The sequence below is a fragment of the Papio anubis genome, chromosome 12, assembly GCF_008728515.1.
Source record: "Papio anubis isolate 15944 chromosome 12, Panubis1.0, whole genome shotgun sequence".
Classification (NCBI taxonomy): domain Eukaryota; kingdom Metazoa; phylum Chordata; class Mammalia; order Primates; family Cercopithecidae; genus Papio; species Papio anubis.
In genome coordinates, this window is record NC_044987.1 from 39627908 (window position 1) to 39646726 (window position 18819).

Here is an 18819-nt window from a genome sequence, read left to right on the forward strand (position 1 = left end):
ATTAGAGCTTTTATGTATTTTTAGTAGTGAAACATATACATGACACAAATACACAGATATATTACACACGTAGATAGAAATAGATCTTATAGATTCATAACAACTTTTTTCCTACTATTTTAGACTTCCAATTTCTTGATAACCTGTTTTATTACTCCAGGCAGATGTCAGCTATATAGCACTAAATTTGCATCTTAAAGGACCAACTCTTAGGTGAAAAATCAGATAGTGAAATTTATATTATCTCAAGGTACAGAGAGAAAGAGTCTGGTGGTACTACAGGGAGATTAAAAATGGATGCCAAGTCAAACATAAAATTATAGAAATCTATCATAGAATTGTATAAGGAAACCAGTTTTATTTAGATAGGTAGTTCTAAATTTAGTCTGTCTTTTAACTGGATCTGTGAACTCTGGGCAGAGCCCACAGTGAATCCTGGGTCTCCAAAAAGAGAACTAGTATAGGGCTAGACCATGTGACACTTTCACAGTGCACTTTTTTTCAAACAAAGACATTTCTCTAGGTGTCTAAACTACACTCTTTCTTACTTTAAACACCCCAGAGTAATCTCTGCTACAATAACTATTTCAGTGCAAAAAAAAAAAAAAAAGAAAAGAAAAGAAATGAGGTAATACACTACCAAAGCAAGCAGTTTAAGATCTGAGACCAACATATCTGTTTACACTCTTGGGGTTCCATAAGGAAAAACAGAGGTTTCTCCCCAAAAGGGAGTCCGGTGCCTTCTCTGTTTTCTTTAAGGAATCCTGGGCTATTAGAAACTATTTCAGTTCCCTTATGCAGCAGAGTGTGGCAAGGGAAAGGAGAGAGAGCAGAAGTAAATGGAGAAAACAGAATTCAGTCAACTGAGAAGAGAAAAAAACGTTTTCTCAAAAAAAAAAAGAAACATCCTAGGAGAGAAAATAAATATAAAAGACACACACACACACACACACACACACACACACACACACACACACACACACACACATAATCTTGGATATTAGCTTTTAATTGACTGCTAACCATTGAGCTACTTAAGAAAAAAAAACTTTTAAATCTCATTACCATATTTTAGCTAAAACAAATTGCTGATATTTCAAAACTAATACAAATGTCAAACCAGAAAGAGCTTGATTTAGGAACTAAACCCAGGCTGTTGTGGTGACAAAAAATTGGGGGCGGAACCTTAGCTACCTTTAGCTACTGAACTGCAGAGTGGGGCAACGGCCATTGCTACTCCAGTTTGGCTTGGCTTGTTACGTAAATAAAGGTGCCCTTGTTATGTAAAAAAGTCCCTCAGGTGGTCAAAATCAAAAATCTTTCAGGCCTGCACTGGAGCCTGTAATCCCAGCACTTTCGAGGCAGGTGCTTTGCCTGAGGTCAGGAGTTCGAGACCACCCTGGCTAACATGGTGAAACCCGTCTCTACAAAAAATACAAAAAAATTAGTCAGACATGGTGGTGGGTGCCTGTAGTCCCAGCTACTCAGGAGGCTGAGGCAGGAGAATCGCTTGAACCTGGGAGGTGGAGGTTGCAGTGAGCCAAGATTACGCCACTGTACTCCAGCCTGGGCGACAGAGCAAGACTCCATCTCCCAAACCAAAAAAAAAAAAGAATTTTTTTTTTTTTCCTTTTGCTGGCTGTCATTTTCCTTTTCCCATTTTTTTTTTTTTTTCAGTTGTGGGAATTTAGCCAATTCAGAGGCCTTGTTCACCATAATTTGAAACTCTCCCTTGGATTTGATCAAATCAGACAGAGCTGGTCAAACCCAACAGGAAAAAGATGGAAACAACAACAGAAACAAACAAGCAACAACAACAACAAAACAGTTATGCAAAACAAACAATCTCACAATTCATACAATTACTGAGCACTTTAAAGGTAAGGAGAAATTAAGACCAGCTGGTTGTTAAATTTAGCCAAGACAAAACCCCAATTCAGCTACTTAATCAAGGAGTGGGCCTCAGGCTGATGACTGCTCTCTACCATCTAAGAAACAGGAAAAATCTCTAACTTGCCTTCCCTGTTGGAAGCAAGCTAAAACTCCAGAAAGGCATTACCTGCACTCCATCATGTAGAAAAACTTGCCTTCCTTGTTGGAAGAAAGCAAGACTCCAGAAAAGGAGCTGTACAGCAAAATAAACTTTATATCTTGATCACATTGGGGAGATCAGGGATTCTCTGGAGGGGGAGTTCCCAGGCCTCAGCAAATTGTCCTATTGATCTGAGCCATAAAGGTAGCTTAAGCTGCTACCAAGCACCCGTAGGAGATTTGCCAAAGGACAGAGGAACCACCACTCAGAATCCCTTCAGGTTTCCAACTTGTGAACCCAAAAGTATCTGAGACAGATCTCAATCAATTTAGAAAGTTTACTTTGTGAAGTTTAAGAATGCACCCATGCGGCCGGGCGCGGTGGCTCAAGCCTGTAATCCCAGCACTTTGGGAGACCGAGATGGGCAGATCACGAGGTCAGGAGATCGAGACTATCCTGGCTAACCCGGTGAAACCCCGTCTCTACTAAAAAATACAAAAAACTAACCGGGCGAGGCGGCGGGCGCCTGTAGTCCCAGCTACTCGGGAGGCTGAGGCAGGAGAATGGCGTAAACCCATGACACAGCCAATGAATGTAAGATGTATATTGGTTGGTTCAGAAGGGCAGGACAACTTGAAGTGGGGGAGGGGGCTTCCAGGTTATAGGTAGATAAGGGACAACCTGTTGCATTATTTTGAGTCTCTGATTAGCTTTCAACTGAATACACAATTTACATGTGACAGGAGGGTAAAAGAAGAGTCACTTATGCCTTAGTCTGGCTTAGTGAAACAATAGGGCTGAGAAAGAATCACATGCATTTGTCAGGTAAACAAAGGGATGATTTTGAGTTGTGTCTGTCCTTTGTTCATAAGGAATTTCCTTGTGGGCAAATTGTGAGGAAAGTAAATAGTTTTTTGTTTGTATTGTTTTATCTTTGTAGCTATCTTAAGAATAAAATAGGAGACAGGTTTGTCTGATACAGTTCCCAGCTCAACTTTTCCCTTTGGCTTAGTGATTTTGGGGTCCCGAGATTTATTTGCCATTCACAAAAGCAAACAAAGTCTTGATGTGTAGTTCTCCAACCACAGCTGTCTCTCTTCTGCAGAGATTTGGGAAACTCATTTTCCTCTTAATCTCAACCACTGGGTCGCAATCGGGGAACTGCAGGTTAGATACTAAGCATTAGCATGAAACCCCAAATCATCCACATTCCGTATCAAAGGGCTGAGTCAGTCCTCTGAAGAGCCAGCTGCTTCTAACCAGTAACAGTGACATGTGCGACCTTCCATAACTTGTAGCCATCCACAGCCAAAGCACTCAGAGTTACCCCCATTCTCCACAGGAGGTCACCTAGCCTTATATTTTCCTTTTAAGTATATTTGCTGAAATGTTTGCGAGCCTGTCAGCCTCTGTATCTCTCATTTTGTAAGTATTTCTCATAGCCAGGTTTCCTCTGAATGCAACTCCTAACAGCTAAATGTCAAACTCTAGAAGACAATTTGACAAGGATCACTTCAGCCTTCCCTACATGGATACGCAGACCTTCACATAAATTGCCTCGGAATAAGTCCAACAGATCCTAACAGAGTAATTAGCCTCAGGCCTTGCTTGGTAACTAAACTCAGGATGTATTTCCCAGCTGGATTTCCTTAGGCCTTCAATTTAGCAGCCCTTCCATTTCATGTTGAAATAACTGGGATCAAAGTTCCCCAGGCAAGGTAAAGAACTGGAGAGCTCAATGCAATTGTTTATTCCATAAGTGACTTCACCTTGCAATCATCCGCAGTTTTCAGAAAGGAATGTTATCAGCGGGGACACCTAAATCATCCCTCCTCTCTCTCGCTACACACCCACTGCATAACCCGCCATCTCTTTAGACACAAAGCGTTTCTGCATCTTGGTGAATTTGTGCCCCTTCCACGCTGAAGTGTGTGTGAATATACACGTCGTCTCATATGTACAAAGAGGTCCAACTCCACCACAAGAGTGAAATTCACAATGCCCCGCTTTCACCTCAGGTCACAGGAGCTTCGATCAGGAATGGACACAAAACACCACACATCTGTCACTGAGTCAGTGCTTCCTGCAGGCTGGCTAAATCCTACAATAATACATTTTTCAGGGAAAGAGGTTATCTTGGTAAGAGTCAAAATACCACAAATACACCACTGCTTTCAAATGAAAGGGCAGAAACCCATTCTCACCTCCTGAGTATTCCCCTTCACACTTCACTTAATGTGAAGAAGAAACGCAGCTGTCTCCTGCAGGCTGAGGTGGGCACAGATGAGTCTACAACTCCCTCCCCTCCTACTCAGGTAGCTTCGGGTGGGGCTTCCATCTTTTAGCATTTAACTCTGGGATTTGGAAGTCACTTATGGTCAACTGGGAGCTTATCTTCTCCATCTTTTTATGTCATGTAGCGATTACAAGGAAAACCAAGGAGAGAGGCCAAAATCAGGCGATAGTGCTTTCTTGATGCCAGCATACGTCGTCAGTGATGGTGACTAGTTACCTGAATGACAGTGCAGAAAAGGCAGGTTTGCCAAGCTTAAGGGACAGAAAAGAATGGGCTTTTTCAAAATGGGAAGTTTTCTATCAGAGAGCACTGGCCTCACAAATAACTCAGTTACACATTCATGCTAATAAATACCACATTAGGATGGACAAAGTGCAAGCAGGACAGAAACTTCTATTCCTTGGCTCCACTGCTCAGCCAGCTGGGGTGAGTGAGCTCAAGGTTCTGTATAAGCAGATCTGAGCTTAGTGCAAATGAGGGAGAAAGAGTATCAGGAGGGAACAGGACAATTTCACAGAAAATCATACCAGTGCTATGAAACAGCCCATCCTCGGCTTGCAAAGATAATGTTATTGATGGGTCCCTATCAGGATAAACACGTCCTAGTAATGGGGACACAAAGAAAAGGGGAAAAGAGGTTGGGCGCGGTGGCTCACGCCTGTAATCCCAGCACTTTGGGAGGCCGAGGCGGGCGGATCACAAGGTCAAGAGATCGAGACCACAGTGAAACCCCGTCTCTACTAAAAATACAAAAAATTAGTCAGGCGCTGTGGCGGGCGCCTGTAGTCCCAGCTAGTCGGGAGGCTGAGGCAGGAGAATGGCGTGAACCCGGGAGGCGGAGCTTGCAGTGAGCCGAGATTGTGCCACTGCACTCCAGCCTGGGCAATCGAGCGAGACTCCGTCTCAAAAAACGAAAAGGGGAAAAGAAAGGATGGGAGCCCACACTTATTGATAAACTACTTGTGACTAGAACTCCATGCTCTAATTGTCTATTTGTGAGCCTGTTTCCCTATTAGATTGTGAAATCAGAGAGGAAGCTTACTAGACATCCTGTGTCTCCGTTTCATGGGACTACAATGCCACTTATACAGTTGTTAGAGTCTGATACACAGTAAGCACTGCACAAACGTTAGATGTTCTTACCATGATTATAATTATTATCATTGTATCCCACAGCCCCTAATACAGAGTCTAACACTGGACATTCATGAGAAGCCTGGTAAATTTTTTCTATGATGGCAAACATTTATTGAACAGTTTTTGCAATCCAGCCACCAGGGTATCCACTGCTACATGCATCATTGCATTTTGACCTTTATAGAACAGATATCATTGTCAGCTTATTCAGAAGAAGAAAACAACACACAGGATGGTAACCTGCAAAATATAGAAACAGATAAAGATGACACAGGCATAAACAAGATTCAGGCCTGAGCTTTCCAATTCCAGAGTCCCTGCAGTGAACTACTTCTCTACACTGGTGAATGCAAAAGGGAAGGCAGCCATCCTCTGGACCTGTGCTCCTGAGTTCTTAACGCTCACCTGCGGCCCAATCTGAGCCATCATTGTGTCCACGCTCTACACCCTAAATGGGTAACCTCAGATAAGCAGGAGGGCTAGCAGCCTGCCTCTGAGTTGTTTTCTCAAACTGGAACTTACATTCAACATTATTATCTGCTCTCAGGCTAATATCTTGCCTACAAAGAGGATTCAACTAGCATTTATTGAAGGTCTGTGCTATTTCCTAGGCACTACATTCCATCATCTTGCTTAATTCTCACAGAAATGAGACAGACACCACTGCCCCTATTTTCATGAGAAAACCCAGGTTCAGGAGGTCAAACAACAGCTCTTTCTCCTTTCTCTAGGAACCACATGAGCTTTGGAACACACAGGAAGTGACTGTTTTTCCCTCTGCTACCAAACTGACTGACTATTTATATATGTCTGAGCAGGGCTGCAAGTGCCTCTTCTCCCAAGTCCACAGTTATATATGAAAAACCGAAACCATATGAATTTAAAAGCTATGTGTAAGAGACAAAACATAGCCTCCTAGGCTGGTCCTCCATTGTCAATGATCTGGGCTAAGCTTGTCCAATGCGAGTCACATGCAGCCCAGGACGCCTTTGAATGCAGCCCAACACAAACTCGTAAACTTTTTAAAAACACGATGAGACTTTTCTGCGATTTTTTTTTAAGCTCGTCGGCTATTGTTAGTGTCAGTGTATTTTATGTATGGCCCAAGACAATTTTTTTCTCCCAGTGTGGCCCAAGGAAGCCAAAAGACTGAACACCCCTGATCTGGGCCATGCTGTATACAGCCCAACTCCCAGAATTTGTATCCATTTCTTTCCTCTGAATTTACAACTCTGCCTGAGTCACCCTCACTGGCTTTATGTCATGTTACTGGTTCTCTTAAATTTCTATTTAAAATAATACCACTGAATATTTTATATATGTGCATCTTTTCTCCCCTATCATTAACATGCAAGTTTTCTAAAGACAGACAATTATGACTTACACTGAGTTGGCACCCAATAAACTTTTATCAATTGATTTAGTCCTGAAGCTTAAGAGTAAGTTAGACCATATCTGCTTGATGGGTTTTCAAATAAATAGATAAACCTTCAACACTATATTAAGGGAGAGCTCTCTGGCATTTAGATTTGTTCTGGATATTATAAGTGGACTCTGGAATCATAAAGTTGCCAATATGATAACATAGCTCGGTGCCACTGCCCTTCTTCTCATGAATTTGAGGTCACAGAAGGCAGCTCAAACTGGAGCAATGACATATTCGGATTGAGGAAACAAGGTCATCAGTAACATCTGATCAACCGTCCATTTGCTCCTCTGCATACAACAAGCCTTCATAAAAAAACTCACGTTTTTATATTATGCTTGCAAATAAATGTGCCTTGAATAAATAGCACTTTACATCACTGTGTTCTTTAATTCTCACAAACATTCACCCAGCATTCACTGCTCTCATTCCATATATGGTATTATCCTATTTTATGAGCATCCAAATCAAGGCTCAGAGGATTCACATGACAAACCACAGAACTCACAGTCTGTACAAGGCAAATAATGGGCCTAGAGCCCACCATATTCCCACCTCATCAGGGTACCCCACCATGTGGGTACAGGAGTGCACTGTTCCTTAATACAGGGTCTCTTTCTTTTATGCTAGGATTGCCCTTCTTTAGCCTTGTAATCATGGACAAGTTTTAACCTCTTCGCCATTAAATGGTGATAATAGTACCTACTTCACAGAGTTATTGTGAGAATGAAATGAGATGATGTGCTTAGTGTCTCTCTTTAGGAAAGCACTTCATAATGGTTAGCTTCTGTTATCATCACACACTGCTAATGGATGACAGAAGACAGGCAAGAAGCACCACCCTTGGATTGCCCTTCCTCTTCGAAGACCATGAGCTAAGAATCACAGTCCCTGTCCCTACAGCCTGTGTGAGGAATCACGGCATGATCCAGCACCACGGAATGCAATGCCATGCACAACCAGAGCATGGTCTGGACTGATGTCAGTGCATGTCAGTACACGCTCTCAGACACAGATTCTCATTCCTTCTAGTCCTACACTGTCCAGACGGTGGCCACTAGCCACTAGGCTACTGGGCACTTGAAATGTGGATAGTTTGAACTGAGATGTGCTCTAAGGGTAAAACAGACATCAGAACTTTAAGACTTAGGGCCAGGCACAGTGGCTCATTCCGTAATCCCAACACTTTGGGAGGCCGAGGTGGGTGAATCACTTGAGGTCACGAGTTCGAGACCAGCCTGGCCAACATGGTAAAACCTCATCTCTACTAAAAAATACAAAAATTAGCCAAGCGTGGTGGCACGTGCCTGTAGTCCCAGCTACTTGGGAGGCTGAGACAGGAGAATCACTTGAACCCAGGAGGCGGAGGTGGCAGTGAGCCGAGATCGAGCCACTGCACTCCAGCCTGGGCGACAAAGTGACTCCATCTCAAAAAAAAAAAAGAATTTGGAGACTTAGTAGAAAAGGAAAATACCTCACTGAGAGTTTTTAATATTGATTACCTATTAAAATGACAGTATTTTGGATATAATGGGTTAACTAAATTTTTTTAATGTTTCTAAATGAGTTAACTAAACTATGCTTTAAAATTAATTTCATTTGTCTCTTTCAAACTTCTTAAGATGTCACTGCTAGAGAATGTTTAATGAGATACGTGGTTCACGTTACATTTCTATTGAACAGTGAGTGCTGGTCTAGACCATTGTGCATGTACCCCAGAAGGCCTGGTTCTGGAGAGCCAGTTCCAGATTTCAGTGAGCATCAGAGCAACTCATGCAACAGACTAGCTGTTCCCACTCTGTGGTCTCCAGATCCTCAAGCATGAATGGTGATAAGCAAGCCAAACTCAACGTATTAAACTCTATGTTCATCTATAATTAGGCCATCAGGCTAATATGTAATAAAACACAGCTTGTTTGACAAAAATTTTGCAAAACATGGCAGGAAAAGAAAAACAATCAATGGGTAAACAGACAAAGGATGTAGTAAAGTAATTCATAAAGAGAAAATGCAGGGGCTAAGTACACATTTTCCTATGCAAAATTAATAGAGAAATTAAAATCAAAACATTTCTCAGTTTATCAATATTAACAAATTTCTCAAGATATAATACATATCTGGCTTTTGCCTTTGTAAAAAATAATCCCAAGAAAAAAGACTGCAAGGAACTATTACAAAAGGAAAAAAAGACCAGAAGGAGCTATTACTACAAGTAATGGGACTACAGATTTTTCTTCTACTCTTGATACTTTTCTGTTCTTTACACATTTTCTACAATGAATATGTATGGCTACTTAAAAAAATTTTATTATCTAAATAATACATGTACATTATATATAGAAAAATTAGAAAACATAGATAACCCAAAAACTCAGCATTGTTATTTTAATAATCAGAAAAATGTAAACAAAATGAAATTTAAATGAGGTTAAATAATATAGGGCTTCTTGGCTGTGAAGAGGTTCAAATTTGAATTCCGTTGACTCAGTAAAAATACTTCTTATTTATATACGGCTTTGCAACTTACAGTATTTTCCTATAATTTTCTGGTCCTTGAAGCAACATAGTGAACAGAGGATTTAACAGTGGTATCTCTGGATAATAAGACTGAGGCAATTTCTATTTTCTTTCTTTTGGGGGGTGGAATGGAAGTTATCTGTAGTTCTAAATTTTGTGCAATGAATATGTTTTATTTATCTAAGGAAGAAAATCAGTTATTATGGCAAAAACCACAATTACTTTTGCACCAACCTAATAGCTTTAGGGAAAAAAATCAGCTGTAACATTTAGCAGATAAGGAAACTGAGGCTCTAGAACTTATGCAATTTGCTACCAGAAGGAAGAGCCAGAACCCAAACCCCCTGAATTTTTTTTTTTTTTTGCAAACTCATGGAACTCCCCACCTGGGCCCCTTTGATCATGTAGACACCTTAAATCTCATAACTGTTCAAATGAAGACTCTACTCTTGGGTAAACTAAGATCAGAATCATTGCTATCCAGGGTGGCTACAGATAACCCTCCTGTTTAGAGAAGTCACTCATTTAATGCATTACAGTTGGAATTGTTAGGTTTCCTGAGAAAGTAACCTGAACTTGACCCTAGCTTCTTGAAATACCCAGGCTGCAGAGCCGTTTGTCAGGACACACAGGGCATTTTATTTTGTTCATCCAGCCATAATTCAGCTTAAATACTGGAGAAACTCCTGAGTTCCCATGCTGGTATTCAAAACACATGTTTAGCTGGTGGAATTTAAATAAGGCTCTATGGCCTCATTTTCGTTAAGGGCAATGAATCGTTTTTAATCCAACAGCCCTGGGTCTGGCTTACCTTTTCATCCCACAAAGCAATTCATTTTCATGATTGCATAAACTGCAAATCATAATTCCCCATTTTGGAAACATACACTTACTCCGAAAATTCTCCTCCCTTCTCCAGCCATGTCCAACACAAAGTAAGACAGGACCACCAAACCTTCTTTCTTGTAATACAGCACATTCCAAACACAGAGCCCACTAGGAGTAAGGCCTGTGATTTAGCAAATATCTCCATGCTTGTTCGTGTTTAGACTGGACTCGCTGCACTGCTGAGCTGACAGGGTTCCCTGAGGATAGGCGTTATCTTTAATTTGCCAAATGTACCCTTGGGCTGCCCCCACTTTACTTGTCCCTCCTCCCTGCACTGTCAGTGGGCATGTACCCAGAGAATGTCAGTGCCTCTGACTCTATCTTCAATAAAACCAAATCAGGTTTTCTGGGGGAAAATGCATAATGCATTTTTTAAAGGAAAATAGTGATTTGGGGACTAGGTCATACCACAGGTTCCCTCACTTAATGTATGACACTGCAAGCCCCCTGCCCTGATGAGAAAGAAGGTGGTGGTGATGGCTGTCCTGTGACAAGGCAAGAAGCCTGCTCTACAATAGGAAATCTACAGCTCCTCTGGCTTTGACATCATCTTATATTTTAATCAACCCAGGATAGGAGGGCTGGGCCAAACACTACCATGTCATGCTTTTATAAAATATCTATCTACATACCAAAAAATCAAATTAACGTATTCATAGATGAACAAAATATTAATAAACAGTAACCACTCTTCTCTCCACTTCCGGGAAGCTAGTAAATCAAGTCCCCTATGCTGAACAGATAAGACTGAGCCAAGATAAAGGCCAAAAAGGCAATGCACAGGCTGAGAGAGTGGAAACAGAGCCTTAAGTGTTCTTTTCATTGACAGGAGTCATTCTTAGTCTTTTTCCAAACTGATACTGCCTAAAACACAAATTAGTCTTAAATTAGTATTTATCATCTTCCATAATGGAAACATTCTAATAAAAATGTCTAAAGAAAACCCACAACCCTCCCCCTAGCAATGAAAGCACCTCCAAATAAAAGCAAACCAAAAGACAGACGAAAGCCCACACCCAGAGCTGTCAGCCCCATTAAGTCTGATCTGTGACAGTCTTCCCAGGTATCAGAAGAAAAAGAGGTATCCAGACAGCTTTCGCCTACAGTCTAGAATACTTCACCAGATTTCTGGTCCTGTTGAAAAAAACAGAAGGTGGGCAGAGCACAGGCTGGACATCACATGTGATATATTCTATAAATCTGATTAGAAATTCACCAGATTTAGTGACCCCAAGTGAAAGCTTAAATCTGTGGCTCCACTGCAAAGTACAGTGGCCAAGTGTTTACACTCGTGGGAGACGCAGTGTGCACAAAGAGTTCCAGGTTTGCACCTGGCTCCTGCACTTCCAAGCTGCAGGCTGTTATTAAGTTAGTTAATCTCATTCTTTAAGCCTAAGTTTTTATTGTATGTAAAAATTGTGATATTAACAGTACCCACTCTTTAGAGTTGTTGTAAAGATTAAGGGAGATGAGTAACCCACACAAAGTGCCTGGCACACAGTAAGTATTCTTCCTCTTGCTACCACTACCACAAAGGCTCCATTGTCACCCGCTAAGGGTGAAGACGGAGTTCTAGAGAATGGACAATCAGAGCAAGTATTAGAAAAAAACAGATTTTAGTTTATGCTGAATCCATTATAATATACAAGTCTTAAGAACAAGAAACATAAAAAGCCTATTTTTGAGATCAAATAAATCTAAATAGCAAAGCATACTTCCCTCCCCTCAAAATTAACCTAGCTAGTTATAACGAGTTCAAATAGGAAGTTAAGACTATTTGCAGGCAGGGTGCAGTGGCTCACACCTGTAATCCTAACACTTTGGGAGGCCACGGTGAATAGATTGCTTGAGCCCAGGAGTTCAAGACCGGTCTTGCCAACATGATGAAACCCCATCTCTACCAAAAAAAAAATTACAAAAGTTAGTTGGGCATTGTAGCACATGCCTCTAATCACAGCTACTAGGGAGACTACAGTGGGAGGATCACTTGAGCCTGGGAGGTAGAGGCTGCAGTGAGCTGTGACTGTGCTGTTGCACTCCAGCCTGAGTGACAGGCATCTCAAGACAACAACAGCAACAACAAAACACTATTTGCCTATTAAATTAGCAAAGATTTTGCAATTATAATGATGTAATAACTAACATGGTCAAAGTGCAGTAAAACAGGCATTGTAATATTTTTACAAAGTTTTCTGGCATCAGAAGCTTTTAAATGTTTATTATAATTTACCCAATAATTTCATTTCTAAATAATGATTCCTAAGGAAGTAAGCCAAAACATAGATAATTTGATATGCATGATGTTGTTCACTCTATTATGGAGAAAATGGTGTAAATGGTATACTTTATGACACATTATACAGCAATAATAATGTTGGTTTTGAAAATATAAAGGATTGAGGAAAAAAGCTTGTGATACAATGCTATCTTTCAAAAGCTAGGATACTAAACAATATAATTTATGATTATAATGTGAAAAAATTAATTTGTACAGGAAAAATGTTAGTGGGTGTATTATGAAAGTTGGATATTGTAAGTAATTTTTCAGCATCTCTAGTTCCCAAATTTTTTGAAATATGGATAGCTTTCTTTGGAAAACAAATATACATGTTGACCAATATATTCCAAACTGCTTTGATAAAAATCAGATCATCCCTTGGTATTCATTCATGCATTTGTTTCCATTAACAGTGTAGACTGCATAAACCAAGTCACTACTTCTGTAAGTGGTCTGTTTCCACAAAGAGTCAGAATTAATATCCAAATGCTTGCCTTTGCTAGGGGGTGAGGGTGGTCACAATTCTCCACAGTAACAACCTGTCTAATTCCCATCTTGTCCTCATTCTTACCCATTTACACTTTCAGGTTGAGGAAAATGTATAGTGGAACAAGAGGAAAACCAGAGCCTTCATCCATAGGCAGCACATGTTCCCTGCAGGCCTCTGCTGCCTTAGCACTCCCATCCCCACCAGCTACAGTAGCTCACCCACATGGGCCAAGGTGGGTCAAGTCAATGAGGTCAAGGCCTCATCTCCCAGAGAGTTCCCATGAAAGGAGCCTAAAGGGCCTTAACAATCATCTACCAAACATCTCCATCTTTAGGGCATCAGAGCAGGTGAGAGAATTTGTAAGCTACGGTGAGTCAAGAGTGATCACAAAAAATTCAAATTCTTACTCTTCTCGTAAGTTCTATCACTTGTCTCTTTGGAACTTTCTGCCTCTAAGCAAAAAGGAGTAACGTCTCAGCAATGTAATGGGTTGGACCAAACCACTGAATATTCATTACACACTGAGCCCACGTTTGTAGCACCAGCCAGGGAGATGGACTCCATGATCTCCATCAGAGGCATCTCCTTCTAGTCCAGGAGTCTATGTGGTTGTATGTATGTACACAATGGCCTGCAGCTTCCTAAACCATCATGATCAATGACAAATAAGATAACCCTTTAAGTACAAGATAATGTGTCAGTGAAATGAAAGGGGCCCTACTTGTCTTCTGGGTCACAGGTAAGTTGAACATCACACACTGCTGAGTTTTAGGTCCAATCCTTGGAGTTCGGGCCACGTTAAATGTGTTTGAAGCAGGGCTGCTGTGGATGCAACACTGTTTACCCAGTCAGCCAAGGGCTGCACCACTGGAGCCATGCTGGCTAGCCATGGCCCTGTTCACAAAGGGGCCTTGTGGCTCTGGGGCCCAGCCTCAATGGCCTGTCTGTTACGTCTCCTGAGACATTTCATGCGTCATATCAACCAGCTGCCAAGCCTGGCAGTCAGCTCAAATCTCTCACACATTTCTTCTTCTTTCTAACGTCATAACTTTGAGACAAATGACCTCCAAAAGTGTTCCCCTCCTCCCCTGACCATTTCTCCCACCTCACATCACACCTATTACCAAATAACAAAAGGCAAAGTGATCCACTGTATGTATTTTATGGTATGTATATATTACTTTACAAAGAGTAAAGCAAAGAAGAGGAAGGGGATTTCATTTCAGGACAGTTTCCCCTCTATCACGCTCTAGAAGCTGAGGTAAATTATCGGGAAAAAGGGTGAAATATAATAAGTCAAACTCTGGTATGACGGTGGAATGACATCATGGCTTATTTTAAACACCTGTGGTAAATCATTGTGATGCAAATACCAGGGGTTTGATCATTTATGACACAAGGAGCTATAAAGGGGGAAGAAGAGCCTCCTGGGTCCCATCTTGGATTCCTGGGAGGAGTCGGGTTATGCCCACTTAGGGAGAATGCGTTCTCCTGCCTGGCCAATATCTCACAGTTGGTTATGCTGCTTCCGAGCTGGCATTCTCAGCCTAATGTGGGGAAATGTGTCAGTGCTGGGAAGCCAGTGGCAGATCAGGCCACTCTCCCTCTGCCAAGCTCCAGCCTCTCCTTTTTCAGAAGATGTACAGCCAAGGTATGTCCTGCACATAGCCACTGAGGTCGTTTGGGGAAACCCTGGCTTGTTCAATTTAGAAACAGATAAATAAAGCCCTTCATGAAAATGACATATCCAATAACAGGCAGTGGCCACGTGTCTTCTCTGTTCATGTTCCCTGCTCCTCCTTCAAAGTCAGCAACATCTAAACACTTCTGACTCCCAAAGTGTCATCTTCAGACCCAGTTTATCTCCTGAGAGCTTGATTCGTAATTCCCTTATTTCCATCTTCCCTGTTCCAGAACTTCTGTATCTAACCAATCCCTAAACCCTGTCAATTCTACTTCCCTACTTCTCTTAGCACATAATGCTCCTCTATTCTCACTGCCCAAGCTTCAGCCACCCTCACCAATTCTGATCTGGACTACTGAAAGCATCCTGGAGCTCCTTGTGGCATCGGTCTCCCTTCCCTCTAATTCATGCACTGCCACCAAAATCAGCTGTTAGACATCCACATACCATCCCTACCTAAGAACACCGCTTTTCCCAATTGCTTATGGATAAATTCTAAATTCCTTAGTATGACACCCAGAGACTGTCATCACCAACTTCCCTGTCCAAACATACCTCAACCAAACGGGTCCCAACTTCCCTGTCCAAACATATCTCCTGTCACTTCTTACCACACCCTGGCCCACCAGTGCTCTGCATTATTGCCACTCATTCAGACAAAAATCCTCATGACATCTTTGTCTGAAAACACGGCACTCCCTCGCACAGCACATAGTGCTACTTCATCTCTACCCTACAATTCTGATTTATCCTTCAAGTTCCAATTCAAATGTCACCTCCTCTGGGAAGCACTCCCCAACCCCTCTAGTTGTGAGTTATACCATCCTGTTATCCTAGCATTCTCTGTCCTAGAACAGCACATTGCATGGCAATGATCTGTTCAGATGCTGATTTCCTCCAAGATAATGCTATAGGGTCCTGAAGGGCAGGGACCCCATCTCTGAACCAGGAACAGGGCTGTAGAGTAGAGCATACACTCAGTAGGTGCTGCTGAATCCATCAATCAACTGGAAGAATACAAGTGAAGGCTGTAGGGAGAATTAGGGCAAGGGAATGAATAGATTTTGGCCATCAGGATACTTGAATGTAGCCCCCAGTTGCCTCAGAGTTCTGTCTATGAAATTCATTAATCTCTCCAGGCTTTAATTTCTCATCTGTTGAGTGAGGGATGGCACTATGTGATTTCTACAGTCCCTTTAACTCCTCCATTCTAGCATTCAGACTACATTTTCCTTTAAAATCTACAATGAAAAAACCCTCTGGTAATAATATGTTCCAGGAGTTTGGACGGTCTCCACAAAGCCACTGGAAAATTGCTACTTTGCCAGGCCACTAGGCAGAGCTCCCAAGGATGGCTAACAAGTGAGGTCCCTTCCCTAAACCCATAAATCCCCAACTGCCTGCTGCTATGGTTGGAGAAAATCTCCCAGTTGCCTTCTACTCTATTTCACCCTATATATTCTGGCCACAAAGTGTTTCATTAAATACCATGCACAAGGAAAAGAAAAGCCTGATGACAAAAACCTAATCTGCTCTCAAAATAATAAATGCTAATAACATGACTGCTGAATTTGGAAAGCCTCTACAGTTGATAATCACCTCGTTACCCCATATTCAGGGGGTGGCTGGTACCGCAGGACGGCCACATCTGTTCTCACAGGCTGAGGAGCAGGGTAGGGCTTGACCATCTCGTGGAGCATCCCGGGGTGCTGGTCACCATAGAAAAGTCCGTGCTCCTGGGTCTTGCTGACTGGGGACATCATTTGCTTGGTCTTGAAGGGGTACTCAGGTGGAGGACCCCGAGGGTCCAGCACTTTACCTGCAGGCTGAGCAGGGGAGGGACCCCCTCCTGCTTTGAAGCCCTTTCCATTCCCCGAGCCAGGATGGTGTTGCTTGGCCCCATTCCTCTCCAGGGACAGCTGCATGATTCTCTCGCTGAGCGAGCGGACGTGACCCTGCTTCAGTTCCTTCAGTGCCTCGTCCTTATGCGCCTGTCCACTGTTGGCACGGTTCACAGTGGGCCTCCCCTCAGTTCGGGACTTCTGACTGGTGCCTCCTGCCATGTAGTAACCATGGCCCACTGCCCCCTGCTGCTGTTGCTGCTGCTGCTGCTGCCCCCTGAAGAACTGCGACTGTGCTTTGGCCTCCTCGTAAGTGGGCAGTTCCTCGTTGTTCTGCTGAGGCTGCGTGGACCGGACCTGTTTCTCCATCACCGTATTGTCCACCTGGTGTTCTTGACCCTGCGGTTCTTGGCGTGCTGACTGGTAGACCATTTGTGGGTCTTCTTGAGTGAGGTTTTCCGTGGAAGAAAAGTTGTTTGTAGGGTGGGCTGGTCCTGCACTCCCTGTGGCCTGGTGCTGAATGGCCAGCAAGTTCATGTTCTCGGTTGGGGTGCCATACCGCAGTTGTTCCTGGATCAGCCGCTGCAATACTGTTCCAGCTGCCGCATCCTCGGAACCTCTCATTTCCACCTCTGAGATCCTCAGGAAGTTTGGGGAGTGGAAGTTACAAAGAGGATCTTCAACTAAAAGATAAACATAGGAAAAAATATATCAGGCAGTTCCACAGGAGATACACGCCTGTGGCCATGTGGTACATAATTAACATTCTAACTACAGCAAAATTAAAAATAAGATTTCAAATGCACCATCACCTCCATGTACCTGGCAATGTCTCATGGAGTTTTCTTCTCCAATTTAGAGTGAGTCTACTATTCCCCATTCCCTCTCCTCTGCTTCCCCCTAAACACTGTTCCATCCTTCGACCCCCCTTTCCTCTGATCTCCCCACTGGCCCTTTCTCTTCATCACATAAACATACCCAAGTCTTTCCCATCTTAAAAAAAATACAAGAGAAAACCAAATCAAGCCAAAAGAAACCACCTTTTCTTGGCCCTCCCATATACCTCTAACTACCACCCTGTATCTCTCTTTTCCTTCTCTTCTAGTTGTCTTTGGTAAGTACCCTACACTTGCTGTTGTCTCCCCTTCCCAAATGCTCCATCCGCTAACCTCCCCACTGCTCTGACCAGTAACCAAATCCAATGAGAATTTTCCAGCTCTCATATTATGCACTTAACCTTTCTGAAGCATCTGACATGGTTGGTCACCCTCTTCCTGCAATGCTCTCCTAATTCGGCCTTCAGGTCACCCCACCTCTTGGTCCTGGCTCTTGCCTCTCTCTATGCACCATCTCTGGCTCCCTTCTCTCCACCTGTCCTTTTAATTCTGGTGTTTCCCACAGCTCTGTCCTGAGTGCTCTTCCACCTTTACACATCTCCCAGTGACATCATACCTACCCCTCGTCATCAGCTACTGACTCATGACCCATACATCTACAACTGCCAGATGATGGCCCTGAGTCCTTCTAACTTAACATGTCTTCCTCACCCTAAATGTCTTTACCCATCCATCCCAACCCCTGTATTCCCTGCCTCATCTACTTTCTGTCAAACCAGAAAACTGAAGGTTTTCCAAAATTCCTTCCTCTCCCTTAACCCCAACATCCAGACAGTCACTGCCTGTCCATTTGACCTTCTCAACATCTCTGCCAACCCTCTTTCTTATTCCTGTGCCAATCTCCAAGTTCATCATTAATAACTTCAATACAAGGACAAGAAATACTTTAAACATGTATATGATGTGCCAGGTATTGTACTAAATTCTCTCCATGTGTTATTTCATTCATTCCACATATGACACTAAGAGGTAGATACTAATTCCCTCAACTTACAGGTGAGGAGAGAGATTCACAGAAGGTAAATCGCCAAGGCCACCAGGCAGGAAGAAGCAGAACCAGGATATGACACCAAATGTGTGTTCATTCCGCATTACAAGTTCTCGGCATCACATACCCAGGTCATTCCAATAGCCTCCTTATCGATTTCCCTGACTGACACTCGTCTTATTCCCACTTCCAAACCCACCCCTCTGACCCCAGTGTATCTGGCACACTACCTTGAAAGATTGTTCCAATAGGGAAATCTAATCATGTCACTCCTCTGCACCAAAATTCCTCAGTAATCAATTACAGGATGAAACTGACATTCTATCATATGATGTAGCAGGTACTA

General features: G+C 42.6%; 1 protein-coding gene across 6 annotated transcripts in view; it reads right to left on the reverse strand.

The window, feature by feature from the left end:
• The window catches only part of AMOTL1 (angiomotin like 1), a 171966-nt gene that overhangs the window by 60791 nt on the left and 92356 nt on the right, over positions 1-18819 (reverse strand). For all 6 annotated transcript variants that reach the window (XM_017948873.3, XM_009187131.4, XM_031653026.1 and 3 more), the window contains one exon: positions 16348-17272. In XM_017948873.3, coding sequence (XP_017804362.1) covers positions 16348-17272 — 925 coding nt within the window. The remainder of the gene's footprint in view (positions 1-16347; positions 17273-18819) is intronic.